Consider the following 16,167-nt stretch of genomic DNA (forward strand, 5'->3'; position numbering starts at 1 on the left):
AATTTTTTGGGCTACACCTGACACAAGTTGAAAACTGAAAATCTTTTACTGAGTTAATGACAAAAACTCTACAAATAATGAATAAATCCACAAGCAAACCCAAAGGTGCATAACACACATCGGACCAACATTTTTTGTATACTTTCAGGACTACTAATCAAATACTTTTTGAGCTTTGCATGAACAAGTCTATAATATATACTAAGTCAAGGGCAATAACTAACAACACTGGAAAAAATCCATATGTTGAGCAACATTTCTGTAAAGTTTCATGACTCGAGGTCAAATACTTTTTGAGATATACACAACACATTTTTACTAATTCAAGGGCAATAACTCTCACATAGCAGAATTAATACACAAGCAATACTTCAATTACACAACTTTGCATCCTGAGCAACATTCCTGTAAAGTTTCATGACCATATGTCAAATACTTTTTGAGTGACAAGCGACACAAGTTGAAAATTGCAAATTTTTAATAAGTCAAGGGCAATAGCTCTACAAATTCAGAATAAATCTAAAAGCAATCACCCAGGTGCACAACTATACACATGCTGATCAACATTCCTGTAAAGTTTAATGACTTTGTCAAATATATTTTGAGTTATATGTGACATAATTTGAAAATTGTAAATTTTTTCTAAGTCAAAGGCCATAACTCTAACAAAACTGAAAAAAAAGCTACTAGCGAAACATCAGGTGCACAACTGCACATGCTGACCAATATTCCTGTAAAGTTTCATGACTAGGTCAAATATTTTTTTAGCTACATGCGACATAAAAAAACTGGATGGACAGGTGGCTGGACAGATGGACAAGGGTAAATCTAAATGCCCCCCTATAGTGGGGGCCATAATAAAACAATTTTCACTGGATACTTTCATGCATAAAGCAACTTTGCACCACAATTGCTAATAAATACACATATTATATAATAAGTAAGTTTTGAAATCTGAAATGATTCAGAGCACAATTTTATAAAAATAACCAATCACAAATCTGATACTGGTTTCATTATCCTTATATTCTGAAGCATGGTTCAGTCACTTTATTATATTTTAACTATTTCTAATATATCATTAATTCCTAAATTAATTATCTGTTCAATATATCATGTCTTCCACATTGTCTCCATTTTTCTAAACTCTTTCCCTATTTCTTTTGGTCTATTTTTGTAGAATTTACTAAAAGCATCTTTCAATTTCTTCTGAGTCTCCCTATCATCATCTACCATATTGAACCTTGGTCTGAAAATAAAAAGTAATTTGAGCCGCGTCACGACAAAACCAACATAGTGCGTTTGCGACCAGCATGGTTCAAGACCAGCCTGCGCATCCGCGCAGTCTGATCAGGATCCATGCTGTTCGTTTACCAACTCTGTTACAAGTAGAGAAACTGATAACGAACAGCATGGATCCCGATCAGACTGCGCGGATATGCAGGCTGGTCTGGATCCATGCTGGTCGCAAACGCACTATGTTGGTTTTGTCATGACGCAGCTCATTTGGTTTTAAAATTATTTTTTTTCTTCTCAATATAATATGATCAGATTCTATTTTCATTTGTGATAAAATTCAAAAAGCACTTTAACTATGGGGTTATCAATTAATTTTTCCCCATCATTTTGTTTAGTTTGAATAATTGAAAATGCTTTGTGCTTTTTAAGGAAACCTTTTTGGTTGAGTAGTTTAAGTCATTGACTTCAATCATCTTGCTGATGAGGGTTTGATTCATGCCAGCAACTATTTATTATTTGAGGGAACATATCTAGCTAGCCTACAGAGAGTCAGTGGTCTTACTCTGGTTTTCATTTGTGACTGAAATAATTTGAAGGTCATCTGAAACCTTTTTCTAATAAAGAAAAGCTGATAAGAGTAGCAGCAAAACAACTTTTAAGCTTAAATTACCTGCAACTGTATCTTAATGTTTTACTTGCCAATTATCTCACTGTTTTACCTTTATTTTTTCTAGCTGTTTTCCTGCTATTATATCTCACTGTTTTACCAGTATCACTGTATCCAACTGTTTTACCTACTACTGTATCACACTGTTTTACCTGCTATTATATCTTCCAATTTTACCTTACTGTCTTATCTCCGATTGTATATATATCACAGTTTAACCTGCTGTTGTATCTCACTGTCTTACCTATTACTGTTTCTAACTCTTTGTTGCAATATAACCTATACTGTGTTGGTGTGACATAAAACCCAATCGAACAGACAAACTGTTTTACCTACCACTACTGTATGTCACTGTTTTACCTGCTACTGTATCTCACTGTTTTACCTACAACTGTATTTCACTGTTTCACATATACTGTATCTTACTGTTTTACCTACTACTGTGACTCACTGTTTTACCTACTACTGTGACTCACTGTTTTACCTACTACTGTATCTCATTGTTTTACCTACTATTGTATCTCACTGTTTAACCTACTACTGTATTTCACTGTTTTAACTACTACTGTATCTCACTGTTTACCTACTATTGTATATCACTGTTTAACGTACCATTATATCTCACTGTTTCACCTACCACTGTTTTTTTACAGTTTTACCTTCTACTGTATATCACTGTTTACCTACTATTGTATCTCACTGTTTTACTTACCATTGTATCTTACTGTTTTACCTACTACTGTATCTCACTGTTTACCTACTATTGTATCTCACTGTTTAATCTACCACTGTATCTCACTGTAATATCTACTACTGTATCTAACTGTTTTACCTACTACTGTACTTAACTGTTTTATCTGATAATAAATATCATCATTTCATTTTTGTTTTACTAACAAAGTGTATCCTGTTTTAAACAACTAATCTAGCCCAGCATTTTAACTTCCAATTATTATTGTACTGATGTAATTACCACTGCTAAATCAAAATGTTGTACTGAAGCTTCACTTATAACTTACCCTTTATCGGAGTTGACTCTTATTGTCTTATTTCCTGATTGGCCAAGCATTGGAGCCTGAAATGTTCAGATCAGATATATGAGAATAATCAGTTTTTGTTATAAATACAGTGTTATCAGTGAAATGGTTTTCAAATAAGCTTCAAGTAACTGAGATATCTGGTGATATACATAATCTATATTTAAGCCTTGCTACACTGTAAGAGAAAAATTACTGACTGTATAGCAAACAGTGCAGACCATCTGAAGGAAAAGATGTTCTGGCTGATCTTGGTATGCACAGGTCCCATGGATAGATTCAGATGTGCTGCCTGCAGGCTAACTGGTTTTAAAATACTAAGGTCAAAAGTTGGAATTTTAATAAGAATTTTGCTTCTAAACAAAGAATGTTTATAATAGGTACAAGTTATATGAAATAAGTGTTCAATACTACATTAATTTTGCACTATCTCAAAAGCATAAGCTGTGTGTGATTTAGTAGAGACAACAGATTGATAGTAAATAAAATAATAATTGTGAAGAGATAGATATTGTAATTCAAAGCATCTTAATATTTCTCCAACTTGTTTTTCTAAACCAATGAAAATGATGTGCATGCTGGGATTCAGAATAAAGAACAGCATTCCAGTATGGGCCTTTTCTGTGATTTTTTAGTAAAACTTAATTACAATGTACTGGAAAAAGTAAAAAAAAAAAATAAGAAAAAAAAAAACTGAATGAAACAATTGATATCATTCATTGAATAAAACAAAGCACTTGATATAAGCTTTTACAGAGTTTAAGTGAAAATCACATTTCATGAAACACAAAGCCCACAAAACTGAACAGTCAAACTTTAGCAAAATAGCTCTCATATAGTAAAGGTCGCTCTTTTGAGATAAACTTACATTAAATTATCATTATGACATTAAATAATGTCATTTGGCTACTTTGAATTACAATTTAGGATTCGAGTGTAGTGTAAAATGCTAATTTATGATTAAATGATTAGACTCATTAAATTAAATTAGACCAGGAATATTAATGATATATATTAAATACATACTTTGTATTTGGCAAAGTATTTTGGCCTTGATGAAATTTAATGTCATTAATTCCTAATTGAAATAGACATTTTAACTAAAGATCTATAAATCTTTAGCTTGCTTGTGGCTACAGATTCTACTTATGAGACAAATGCAGGACCAAGATCAGCTGGCACGTCAGTAACTCAATATAACACACAATCCAATTTTGAAAGTATTTATTTTGATGAGGTAATCATCTCCTTATTATTATATAGAAATCATGCTTAGTGTGGCTGAGACAAATTCACCTTAATTTTTAAAGGTCCATAATTTCAAAAGAAAATTGGACAAATTGATTGAAGAGATGGACAATGCCATTTCTATATCCCCTTTTTTGATTTTATTGGTGGGGGTCAATTCATCATGCAACAATAGTGTTCTTAATAATAACACTAAGTCTTGTAACATGGGTGCTCCATATCATAATAGAATCTGATGTTTTCCAAAACTTGGTAAATGATTGTTTTTCCCATCTTATCACGGGTTACAAAGAAACTAAAATTTCTCAGTAAGCTCGACAGTGTGCACTTCAGTTTACAAAAGTGTTTGACATGATACACTTATTATCAATATATTTACCAAATAATCAAATAATTAACTAATTACTAAAAAGTTTGTTTGTACCCCAGGATTAGATGGGAAGTACCCACATTTGCCTAGTTCCTGAACATCGCCATTCTGTAACAAAGGTATCTTATTGCAGAACACATATATACATATTTATATATACATACATGACTGTGTCCACTGTCTGTTTTGCTATCTATAATGACTGTCACACTACGCATAAGTGGATGACGTGATTGGTTAGGTCGGAAAGGTGGAGGTCCAAGGGTGGGCTAAATACAAGTAGAATATTAATATTAGTAATGGTCATACAGTTAGAAGATAGGAAAGTTAGAAATGTGATCAGCTGCAGTAAACATTCTGTTATTATGTAATTAACACCATTTCATTCTGGAATATGTATATTTTGACAAATTTAAATATCTTCTATTTGCATCATAATTATTCAGGTTGTTGGCAAATTAGTTTTCAAAAGTTTTATGTACTGTAAAACATAAAAACTGGTGAAGAAATACATTTTGTACAAACATTTCAGTTCAAATTATTTTCAGATTTATTTTGAGTAAAAGATAAAATGATATAAAATGATATTGCAGAATCTTTTCATAATTAAGTTTTAAAAACTTTGAAAACTTGTAACTGTATGATAAAAAAGAAAGTTTTATTCCAACTCAAAGTAAACATGATTATGTTCAAATTTTATTCCATGCTATGTTAAAAGTTAAAACATATTATATACCACTGGTAAAGATTATCAATTTTAAACATTGAAGTACATTAACATTTCACAGAGAAATATACAAGATAAAAACAACTGTTGAAATTAAGTCATTTGTGTTGCATTTCTAAATTTTAGATCACAGAGAAAAATCTTCAAAATATGGTTTAAATAAAATTACAATAATGTAAATGTATTTCACATGTTAATTTCAATTTAAAATAGATATAAATTTTCTTTTCTTTTTTATTTAAAGAAAAAAACATAATGTATATAATTTTTTTTTTTTAAAAATGTCAAATTACAACACAGATTGTAAGATGTAATCAAGTCACACAACTAACCATATAACTATGTTAACATACAAATTAGGTTGTTGTGTATGAATAAAAAAAAATAATGTTTCTTCAGAGTTTATTCCACTCTCCTCTGTAAACCTATACTAGCCCTATCCCACCTTTTGTCAGTCATTTGTAACACCAGTCCTTAATCTACTTTTCACACAAGGTTTAACACTATGTTATGTTCATTATTCAATTACAATACATTTACATTCACAATCTTAAGTGTTTTATCATTATCTATATTTTTAATGCATGCTCATTTATGATACAAATGTAATAGAGATTAGCAGGAGTCAAACTCAGGTCACCAACATCTAATTATTTGCCCCAAAATGCTGTATTATTTAATTATTTGATGTTAGGAAGCTGGGGAGATTGATGTTTGTACATGTAATCATGCACACAGAGCACTAGTGGTCTTTCTTTACCTTTTTTTAAAAAAAATCTGAAAAGTCTTTAAAACTAAGAGCAATGTTTCTTCATTGATTTAGAAATAATATAAATTGAGTAATATCATTAGAAGAAGGCATGTTCTGTACTTGTATTGTCATATTTCTATAATTAATACATGTAAGTTATTGTTTGTTAAATCATTGACTTTAGAAAATATATTAATTCATCCCTAACATGACAACAACATCTGTGTTGAACACAATTAATTGAGGTTAATGGTGAGTAATTTTGAACAAAAATTTTGTTTTATGACAGTGAGCAATGTATACCTGCCAATCTCTGATAAACTGTAAAATATGAAGATTTCTTTGAAAATATGAAGATTTCTTTGAAAATATGAAGATTTCTATGAAAATATGCAGATTTCCATGAAAATATGAAGATTACAATCAAAATATGAAGATTTCTATGAAAATGTGCAGATAACTATAAAAATGTGAATATTTTTATTATCAAAATAGGATTTTATAATTTTATTAACATATGAAAAAATCCATAACAATGATTATTTTATTTGATATAATATGGCATTAACAAATTACTCAATGACAAGTAAGGATTTCATTACTAAGTACATGACTTGTATAGTATTACAGTATTTTACTGTCTACAGTACTTGCCAAGCTCTGAGACTTTTTTCTATTTCTTTTTACTCTGAAGATTTTTTAAAGTCAACTTTGTGATTATACAATTAATACACAAATTGTGTAAAAAACTGTTGTTGTGATTGAAACCCTTGAAGGCTTATGTAATGTAGTATATAACCTGATCTTGGGGTATTGTTCCTTTTGGCTACCATTTTTTTATTGTTAGCTGCCTATTTTTTTATATTGAAAACCTTCGATATCAGAAAAAATAGTTCCAAATTCAAAGCAATACAAGACCATTACACATAATCAGTGTGGTAATGGTTAGAGGTTACCTTATAATAATCTAAGACTTTGATTTGTCACTGGTCATTAATACTTTCAAATTGCATCACTATCTACTTGTATCACCTTTTGTACTAAAAATTATCTAAATATCAAATTGCCAATAAATATAACCTTGTAATGGTTTCATATTAAAAGACTGTAAGAAATTAAGCTAAAATTCTCTTTAAATCATGATTATTATAAATGATATGCTCTATTAAGTGTTACTCTTTTAATCAACTTGGTATATTGATACAATTCAAATTAAAGGTATATTTAATATACTCATCTTTTGGTAAAATATTTTTATTGCAGAAATTAATTGAAATCCATGAAATTCTTGCTGAGTATGTTTGATTTGAATAATAGAATGTATAAACTATGTATGGGAAGCTGCATTCCTTATGAATGGTCAAGTAAAGTTGGTCTTTTCTTAAAAAAAACTGCCAGATTTTTTTTAATGACAGTATATATTCATATTGTGTCCACATAATTATAGTGTGTAGAGTTTGAAACATGGCATATCTACTTTAAATGAAATAAAAATATGTTCATTTTATATTTACAAAGAGACTGTGTATTGTCCAACAACATTGACCTGGCACTCTTGCATTTGACCCTGTTGTGGGTATTTTCCATAAACGTTACAATCTACTTGTAAATCAATATGAATGTAAATATCCAATTGTTGAAATGGTGTAAATTAAAAAATCCCTCTAAGCGCAGTAGGTAAAGGGCCTTGACTTGAAGATTCTAGACGTAAACTTATAGGTTCAAATCCTGTTTCAGCGATTTACTTTTTATTTTAATTTTAAAATTGCCACCCTCTTAAAACTATCGCAAACCTTTTTGTTGTGTGTCCTATCTATGTAGTATTTCAAATAACTGCCTTTATTATGTCTACCAATGTTCATATTTCAATATACTATGTATATTGATGATCACCTCATTGTATTTTCCATTGCTATGTCATGTTTGTAGTATTATGTTGTATTTGAGGCTGGAGGCCTATGTTACAAGAATAATCTTTTCTTACTTACTATATAGCGTGTATGCGATAAAGCATATTCGATTGCATAACATCACAAAGAGAAACGTATGATATAAAAATATAATTTTGTATAAAACACTATTTAAAAGGTATTATAAAATCAGGTATAGTAAAATGATTTCAAATTAATTTGCAAGTAAATTTAAAAAAAAAAATCATAACGTGATGTTGGTAAGGAATTGAACCAGCGACCTTTAGATTGGTAGTCTGACATCTACACCAATACACCAAAGCTCACTGACGAGTGAAGTTGGCAAATATATTGATATATTCGATAGATACTGGTCAGTGTATATTCAAATGACCTTTACAAAAGTTAATGAAGTGCCAGGTCAATATTGTTGGACAATAGCAATTATCAATATTTTCAAACATCAAATTTGAGCATAGTATATACAGGAAAATGATAAGAAATATCAAATATAATTAATATCAGTAAAACATTAGTTCATCTGTCACATGCAAAAGTATATAATGTTCAATGTAATGAAAAAATCGTTAAGTTTGTCTCGAGACCATATAAAACATTTTATATAACAGTACATTTGTAACATATGTCTAAATAAATTTGTTTAATTATCTTTATCATTTCACATATTTCATCATCAATAATGTCATTTAACTCACAGACACTTGGGGTGTGGAGCTCAAAACGCCTTTAAAATCCAAATAAAATGTATATTTGTCGATCCCAACACATGTACTGATCATAGATATCAAAAAAATTCATATTTCAACGTCTATAGTATTAGATCTATAATAGACGTTGAAATATGTTTTTTTTTTTTTTCAAAATGGCTTATATTAAGTTTTTAGCTCACCTGAGCATATGCTCATGGTGAGCTATTAGATTCACTCTTCGTCCGTCGTCTGTCGTCCGTCGTTCGTTGTCCGTTCACACTTTTAAAACAACATCTCCTCTGAAACCATAAGGCAGATCATAATGAAACTTCACAGGGATGTTCCTTGTGTGAAGCCTTAACAAAGTTGTTCAAAGAATTCCATTCCATGCAGAACTAAGATATTTAGCATGAAACATCTTCTAATGGGTGTCTACCAAGTTTGTTCAAATAAAAGCCCTGGGGTCAAAATTGGCCTCGCCCCAGGGGTCATTGATTTTACCTATATGCATATAGTAAAAACTTAAAAAATCTTCTTTGAAAAAAACCAAATAGCTAGAGTTTAGATACTAAGCATGAAACATCTTCTAGTGAGTGTCTACCAAATTTGTTCAAATAAAAGCCCTGGTGTCAAAATTGGCCCCGCCCTGGGGGACATTGATTTTCCTTATATGTGTATAGCAAAAACTTTCTTGAAAAAACCCGAATAGCTAGAGTTTAGATATTAAGCATGAAACATTTTCTAGTAAGTGTCTACAAAGATTGTTCAAATAAAAGCCCTTGGGTCAAAACTGGCCCTGCCCCAGGTGTGTCATTGTTTTTAACTATATGTGTAAAGAAAAAACTTGACCAGCTAGACCTTAGATGTTTAGCATGAAACATCTTCTAATGGGTGTTTACCAAGTTTGTTCAAATAAAAGCCCTAGGGTTTAAACTGGCCCTGCTTCGGGGGCCTATATACAGGTGAGCGACTTCAGGGCCATCATGGCCCTCTTGTTTGATATATATGATCAGTACATGTGCTGGGATTGACAAATATACATTTTATTTGGATTTTAAAGGCATTTTGAGCTCCACACCCCAAGTGTCTATGATTTAACTTTATTCTTTATACCATACAAAAAATTCATTTATTAAAAATAAAACATAATATGATAAAATGTCCCTGTCCTAATTATGTTCTTTTGTTAATTAACTCTGTAGTACTTCTCCATTTATTTTAAGTAATATCATACTTAAGACCACTTTTTAAAGCCTGTTCTAAGAGTCTCTATGATACATACTGAAGCTTCATTGTTATACTGTTGTGACAGGCTCTTGCCTCTTGTAAAAAGTGAGGACAGCTGGCACATCCATGTACATTGACCAGACTGTACATACTTTATAGAGCTTTGTCCATTCAGTACTGTTTATAAGGTTGGCCTAAGTAGTGTATTTATAATTGAATAATGTAGAATTGTATAAAAGAATTTAAAGTTATATGTTTCTTATACAAATGACTTGGTTATCAAGAGGATATACACTGTTTATATATGTATCATTATGATGCATGTTCTATAACTATAACAAATACATAGCAAGTACTGTCCTAGAGTTGTTTCCCTTAATATTCTAAGTATTGAGCGTGCATAAATAAAGAAGGCAAAAGGTCAGCAATGACTCTTATTTGTTATACATCATTAATTTGATATTTATGTGACCAAATTTCAATATTTTGTTATGAAAAAAAAGCATTGTAACAATATTTCACTTGTCTATAATAATAATATTAAATGTATGATATTTAATGAGCATATTTATTAATTTATTTGAGTTTTATTTATTTTCTTTAACCTTCACTGTGCCTGTACCATGTTGCTTTTTGTGTCATCTGCTTGGGGACAAAAATAACAACAAATACAAAAGTCACGGTCCAGGTTTCATTTTCTTCTATAACTTTTTAAAGATTTCATTATTGTTTATGGAATAAAGTGTAAGAATCCACTCATTCTAGTGAGTAACCTATATGTAGAATGTTTCCTCGGAAAATATCTTATATTTATGATATGAAACCGCATGTATATCTGATTGTTCAAACATGCATTTTCCCTTTCCAATTTCAACAAAAAAAGCAAAACAGAACATTCTATGCATGTGTTACTCACTAAAATAAGGGAGTTTCTACATTTTTGCCCACTAGAAAAAAAAAGAAATATTTGAAAAGTTATAGATGTTTATAAAACCTGTACGGTCTTTTGTATTGGTGTTTTTTGCCCCATGCAGATAATAAAATGTCACATTACTCACATTGTTTTAGGCACCATGACTTCTCAAATCTATAAAGGAGTTGCCTGTTTTTAAAAATTTTATCTGTCCATTTTAACTAAACCAATTTTAATATCAAAATGCTAAAATTGCATTTACAGAAAGCAATAAATATTGGTCAGACATCATAATATTAAATATTTTAGATTTAAAACTTTCTGGGCAGCATATGCCTATCATTATCACTATTAGAGTGCAAAAGAGTTAACAGTAAAAATTTTCATATGTGAATTTTTCAAAATTTAATTGTATTTTAAATAAACTGACTGCTATTCTTGCTAACTTCACACAATCAAATCAAAGTTAAATAGTACATTGTTTATATCTGTTTCAAATTCTCATGTTTTGCAAAATAGTTGAAATATATATATAAAGAGTACTGACATAGATGAATAGGAAAATAAGAGCATAGGACATAGTGCCAAATAAAAACACCATCATCATATTTAAGGACATGACTAAACACCAAACTAACATACATTAAAAAGTATAGTCATTTCATAATATATTACAACCATATATATATATGTTTCTTAGGTAAATGTTGTCTATGGAATAGTTTTACCTGAGAAGATTTTTTTATTTAAAGTCAATTCACTGGTATTCATGACCTTATTAAGGATCAGCAGAGTTCATTGCATGAATAAGTCAATGTTACACAAGGTAGATAACCTAATAATACTTTTCAACTGAAGACAAATCTTTGTAACTTTCCTTTGTTTTTAATCTGGTTTAACTACAAATGAGTTTACTTTGCATAGGATATTTCAATACTTATAATACAGATTTTAATTTACATGTATTATCAGATTAAATATTTTAATATGCATAAACTTTTCATTCCTGTAAGTAGAAACTGAACCAAATTTTACCCAAGTTATTTGCCAAGATTGAGTGCACCATTTACTTCTGTTCTCAGAATATAATTTTTGATTGTTATTAAATCTTCCACCACTGATAATATATAATGTTTCTGTCTTGCTTTGAATTCAGGACATTATAAGAAAATTATGAAGAACAAAATTATACCAAGCAGTAGTTTGGTCAGGATACTGGGTAGCTACAATTTGTCATTTGAGCTGCTGGCCTGATTAGTCTGACAGCTAAGAATCATTTTGTTTGTATAAGATTATCACCACTTTAAAATGTTTGAATAGCATCCATTCCATAAACAAGTTGTTGCCATGGTAATATATTATGTGTTAAGAATAATAATGTGTTTTTAATCTTGAGAAGTTAGTAATTTATGTGTGCTGTTGGCAAAATTGTGTTAAAGTCTTACAAAATGAGTGAATTTTAATATTCTCTTTTGAGAATTTTAATGGCAAAATCAAACTTTTAACATTACTTATTTCAAAATAAAAGCACCTGCAATTGAAAATTGATTTAGATTAAACTAGAACGCGAATCGGATGTGTTGCCTTATGAACAGTTTAGCTGTCCCTTAGGCATTTTTTTCTTATAAACACCACTCTTATAATGTACATGTAACTTGAACTTTAGTGGCATTTGAATTGATTGTAACAATGTTACATGAGGATTGATGTAGCTTGAATAGCTTTTATTGTGTAGCAGAATTGGCCCGGACAAAAAGAAAGTATAATAATTAACAAAGGGCAATAACTCTAAAATCATGAACTACAGAGTACCGGTTGTTGTGTACTGCTCTTCTTCTCAATAAGATCTATCATCCTATGAAGTTTCAAGTCCATAGCTTTTATAGTTTAGGCGAAATGGCTAGGACAAGAATGAAATATGAAAATTAACAAAGGGCAATAACTCAAAAAATAAGTACTAGTTTTTGTACACTGCTTTTCTTCTCAATAAGATCTATCGTCCTATGAAGTTTCAAGTCCATAGCTTTTATAGTTTAGGAGTAATGGCTTGGACAAAAATAATGTAAGAAAATTAAGGGCAATAGCTTAAAAATCATCAAATACCGATTACCTGTTTTTAAACATTGCACTGTATCTTAATGAGGTCTATCATCCCATGAAGTTTCAAGTCCATAGCTTTTATAGTTTAGGAGAAATGGCACAGACAAAAATAAAGTATGAAAATTAACGAAAGGCTATAACTCAAATATTAAGAAGCGCAGAGTAATGATGCCGACACAGCCGACAAAAGTAACCCCTATATGTCGCCTTTTCAAGGAGACACAAAAAAATATCCTCATCAATATGTAAAAAGTTACTTATACATAAATAGTAAGATAATTATGATTTCCCATCCACCATTCAAAGTCTTCAGTGCCATAAATTTGTTGTGTTTCCAATTATCAGAATTAATTAATTATCCTTAACCTGAGAGTGAGAGTACAAAAAACAATCTTGCAATTGTAGGATTAAAAGTGAGGGGGGTTAAAACATGTACAAAATAAAGTAAAATACCAAAGTCTTTTTCTTGTTACGCAACTGAAAAAAAATAGTTTTATCTGGGTTACAGAATATGGTCAAACCTGTGAATATAATGACAATACAACTATAGTCTGCAATGATAAAAGACCATTTCTTGAAACAGGTAAATAATGAAATGTCCTGTGATAGATACAGTAGAGATGAAATATACTAGAATGAAAAAAATGACTGAAGTTTACTGAGGTTGTTTTTATTGTTGTCTTTATTTAAAGGTGGATCTTAAACACAAGTTACTAGACTGTATACATCATGATTACTTCTATATATCAAAAGTTAGTCACACCTTCACAACATTTTTTCCTGTTTCTTGAATATAAAAGTTTTTATGTTTTGAACCATTGCTGTGTCCATTAATATTCATTTGATAATCTACAACTAAGTAAAGTATAAAATAGACAATATATTTTCCATCAGTTCTAAGAGCTACAATCTAACTTTATGATTTTGTATTAACTGATGATTTAGCATATGCTATTACTAAGTATAATTATCTATTTCATAAGACAAAGTTGCGTCCAAGGCAGAGCAATATTAGTTTCAGTAATTCACTACATATGTACTATCTTAAGAGATAAAGCCCAGCACAATAATTTCACTATGTTTTGTATTAAAACATGTAATAAATCTATAGATTTATATACTACATCAACTAAAAAATATGTTTGTATATGTATACATGTACTGTTATGATGAAATATTTAGATGATACATGTACATGTATATTAACATATACTTGATGAATAACTCTAGTACTGGTTTCTGTTTTAATTTATTGTTTAAGAATTTAATGAGCTGAAATTATTACTAGTTGTACAGAAAATATTATTTTATCATATAAAGAAATATGTGTCTTGTTTCATCTAGGTAAATTGTTATAAATAAAAATATACAAAAGAAAATTTACATTAAAGAAAAGTATTTAGAAATAAAATCTAATCTTTAACAATATCAAAATAGTCCTTTAATGGTATAATAAGTTATAAAATACTTTTTCTACAATTACCAGTTTTTGTTTACAAGGACTTTAATTTGTGATAAAAATGTCTTATTCCAAAGCCCATTATATAGACTTAAAGCTGTTTATCTGTAAATTCCATCTATTATGTGCAGTTAGTTAATGAGATGATATTTAAGAAAGAATATCTACCTTTTCCGCACTCCCGGTCAACAAATCCATGCCTTTCTTTAACAGAATATAACCATCATCCACTGACTGTATGTTCATATCAAGAAGTTCTGTTGTCGTCAACTCCTCCTTTTTTCTATCATTTTCAGGTTTAATGCTAAACATAGTCCTTGAAGAGTTGTTGGTATAAATGTTTTTATCTACAGCAGGTAGTAAGTCACCTATGCAATAATTTGTTGCCTGTCTGTCAATTGTTTGTCTGTCAATGTATGAATATTGTTGACTCCACATGGGTTCTTTTGGTTTTTCATCATTAACTACTCGAACATCTCTTACATTTTTACTTCTTTGAGATTTGTGCAAAAGTTCCTTTTGAGAGACAGCAGAATTTACGCGAGTAATTCCACCACCACTTCTTCTACTATGAGAAGATCTACTTGTATTGTTCTGTGCAGACAAGTTCTGTGGTGATGTTGGAATAGGGGCTGGTGAACCAACCAACATTGGCATAGGTGAGCCAGCACCAAACTTAACTGAACCATTTCTTGATATTGAACCATCTCTAGATAATGCTGACCCAACTCTAGACCCTACGCTTGTACCCATACTTGATCTATTGTGTGAAGGGCTTACAGTATTTTCAGATGAATTTATTTCTATATTATTTCCCTGAACAACAGGTGGCATATTTTCATCTGCGTTTTGAATACTTATTTTCCTTAGCACTAATGTCACTGGTTTTAAATTATCTAGATCATATATAGAACTGTCCTCCGATTGTTGTAGAAGTTCAGGTTTATAGCACCGATTTAATTCCTTGTCTCGTTTAAGTTTTGCATATGACCAACTTGTATCCTCATTCTCTATACGTTTTTCAACTCTTAAATTATCAGGACTTAGTTTCACATCAGGATCTGGCAGTTGTAAAATTGTTGGTTGATGTGTGTATGAGAATTTAACACGACTAGTTAGACTTTCTCCGATGACTTTTGCATCTTCGATTCCACGTGAATCCCTGATCTGATAATTACCTCCTCCTACTTCGTTAGAATGTGATGGCAGTTCAGTAAGATCAACCATACTTGAGAACATACGTTGTCGTTCCAGTCTGTCTAGTCCGTTCTCTTCACTGTCACTCTCAGGCTCCTTCTTTACCTCTGCACTCGATGTTTTTGATGAATAGCCTTCATCCTCTTCATCGTCCACTTTTGTTTGAGGACGTTCTTTTGTCGAAAATTTTATTAATCTTTTGATTTTAAGATAAGTGTTAGTCCTTTCCAGCTGATTTTTAGAAAGGTCTTGCACACTTCTACTGCGTCTTTCATGAAGGCCATCAGTGCTGGTAGCTTTTGATTCTCTGAATTTATTCAAAGTTTTTTCTATATCGTTTTCACCAGTATTGCCATCTACAAAACCACCAGGTGCAAGAGTTACATCTTTATTTGTGTATCTAAGTTTGATACCTGGTGAATCCTCTGCAATAGGTTTATCTGGTACAGATGTGGGCTGGAAGACAATATGAAGGCTTTCTTTTCTGAATAATTCCAGATCTTCTATTCCTGGACATCTGTGTTTAACTGGTATGTAATAATCTGTATCTAATCTGGGAGACCTTTTCCTAGTATCTGAAATGTAAGATATGTTTTGTAATGAATTACTTTA

At 30.5% G+C, this 16,167-nt stretch overlaps 1 protein-coding gene across 7 annotated transcripts in view; it reads right to left on the bottom strand.

Moving 5' to 3' along the window:
• Nucleotides 1–320: 320 nt before the first annotated feature.
• Nucleotides 321–16,167, bottom strand: part of LOC132713041 (uncharacterized) — a 28,288-nt gene continuing 12,441 nt past the window's right edge. For 3 of the 7 annotated variants that reach the window (XM_060695489.1, XM_060695485.1, XM_060695486.1), the window contains 6 exons: nt 14,527–16,130; nt 13,353–13,376; nt 6,343–6,360; nt 4,726–4,830; nt 2,926–2,981; nt 321–1,249 (listed from right to left, as the gene is read on the bottom strand). In XM_060695489.1, coding sequence (XP_060551472.1) covers nt 1,114–1,249; nt 2,926–2,981; nt 4,726–4,830; nt 6,343–6,360; nt 13,353–13,376; nt 14,527–16,130 — 1,943 coding nt within the window. In that variant the 3' untranslated portion in view covers nt 321–1,113. The remainder of the gene's footprint in view (nt 1,250–2,925; nt 2,982–4,725; nt 4,831–6,342; nt 6,361–13,352; nt 13,377–14,526; nt 16,131–16,167) is intronic. The other 4 variants (XM_060695487.1, XM_060695490.1, XM_060695488.1 and 1 more) reach the window with 4 other exon arrangements.

This window comes from Ruditapes philippinarum, unplaced genomic scaffold, assembly GCF_026571515.1.
Source record: "Ruditapes philippinarum isolate M1 unplaced genomic scaffold, ASM2657151v2 ctg248_1_1_1_1, whole genome shotgun sequence".
In the NCBI taxonomy this organism is placed as follows: domain Eukaryota; kingdom Metazoa; phylum Mollusca; class Bivalvia; order Venerida; family Veneridae; genus Ruditapes; species Ruditapes philippinarum.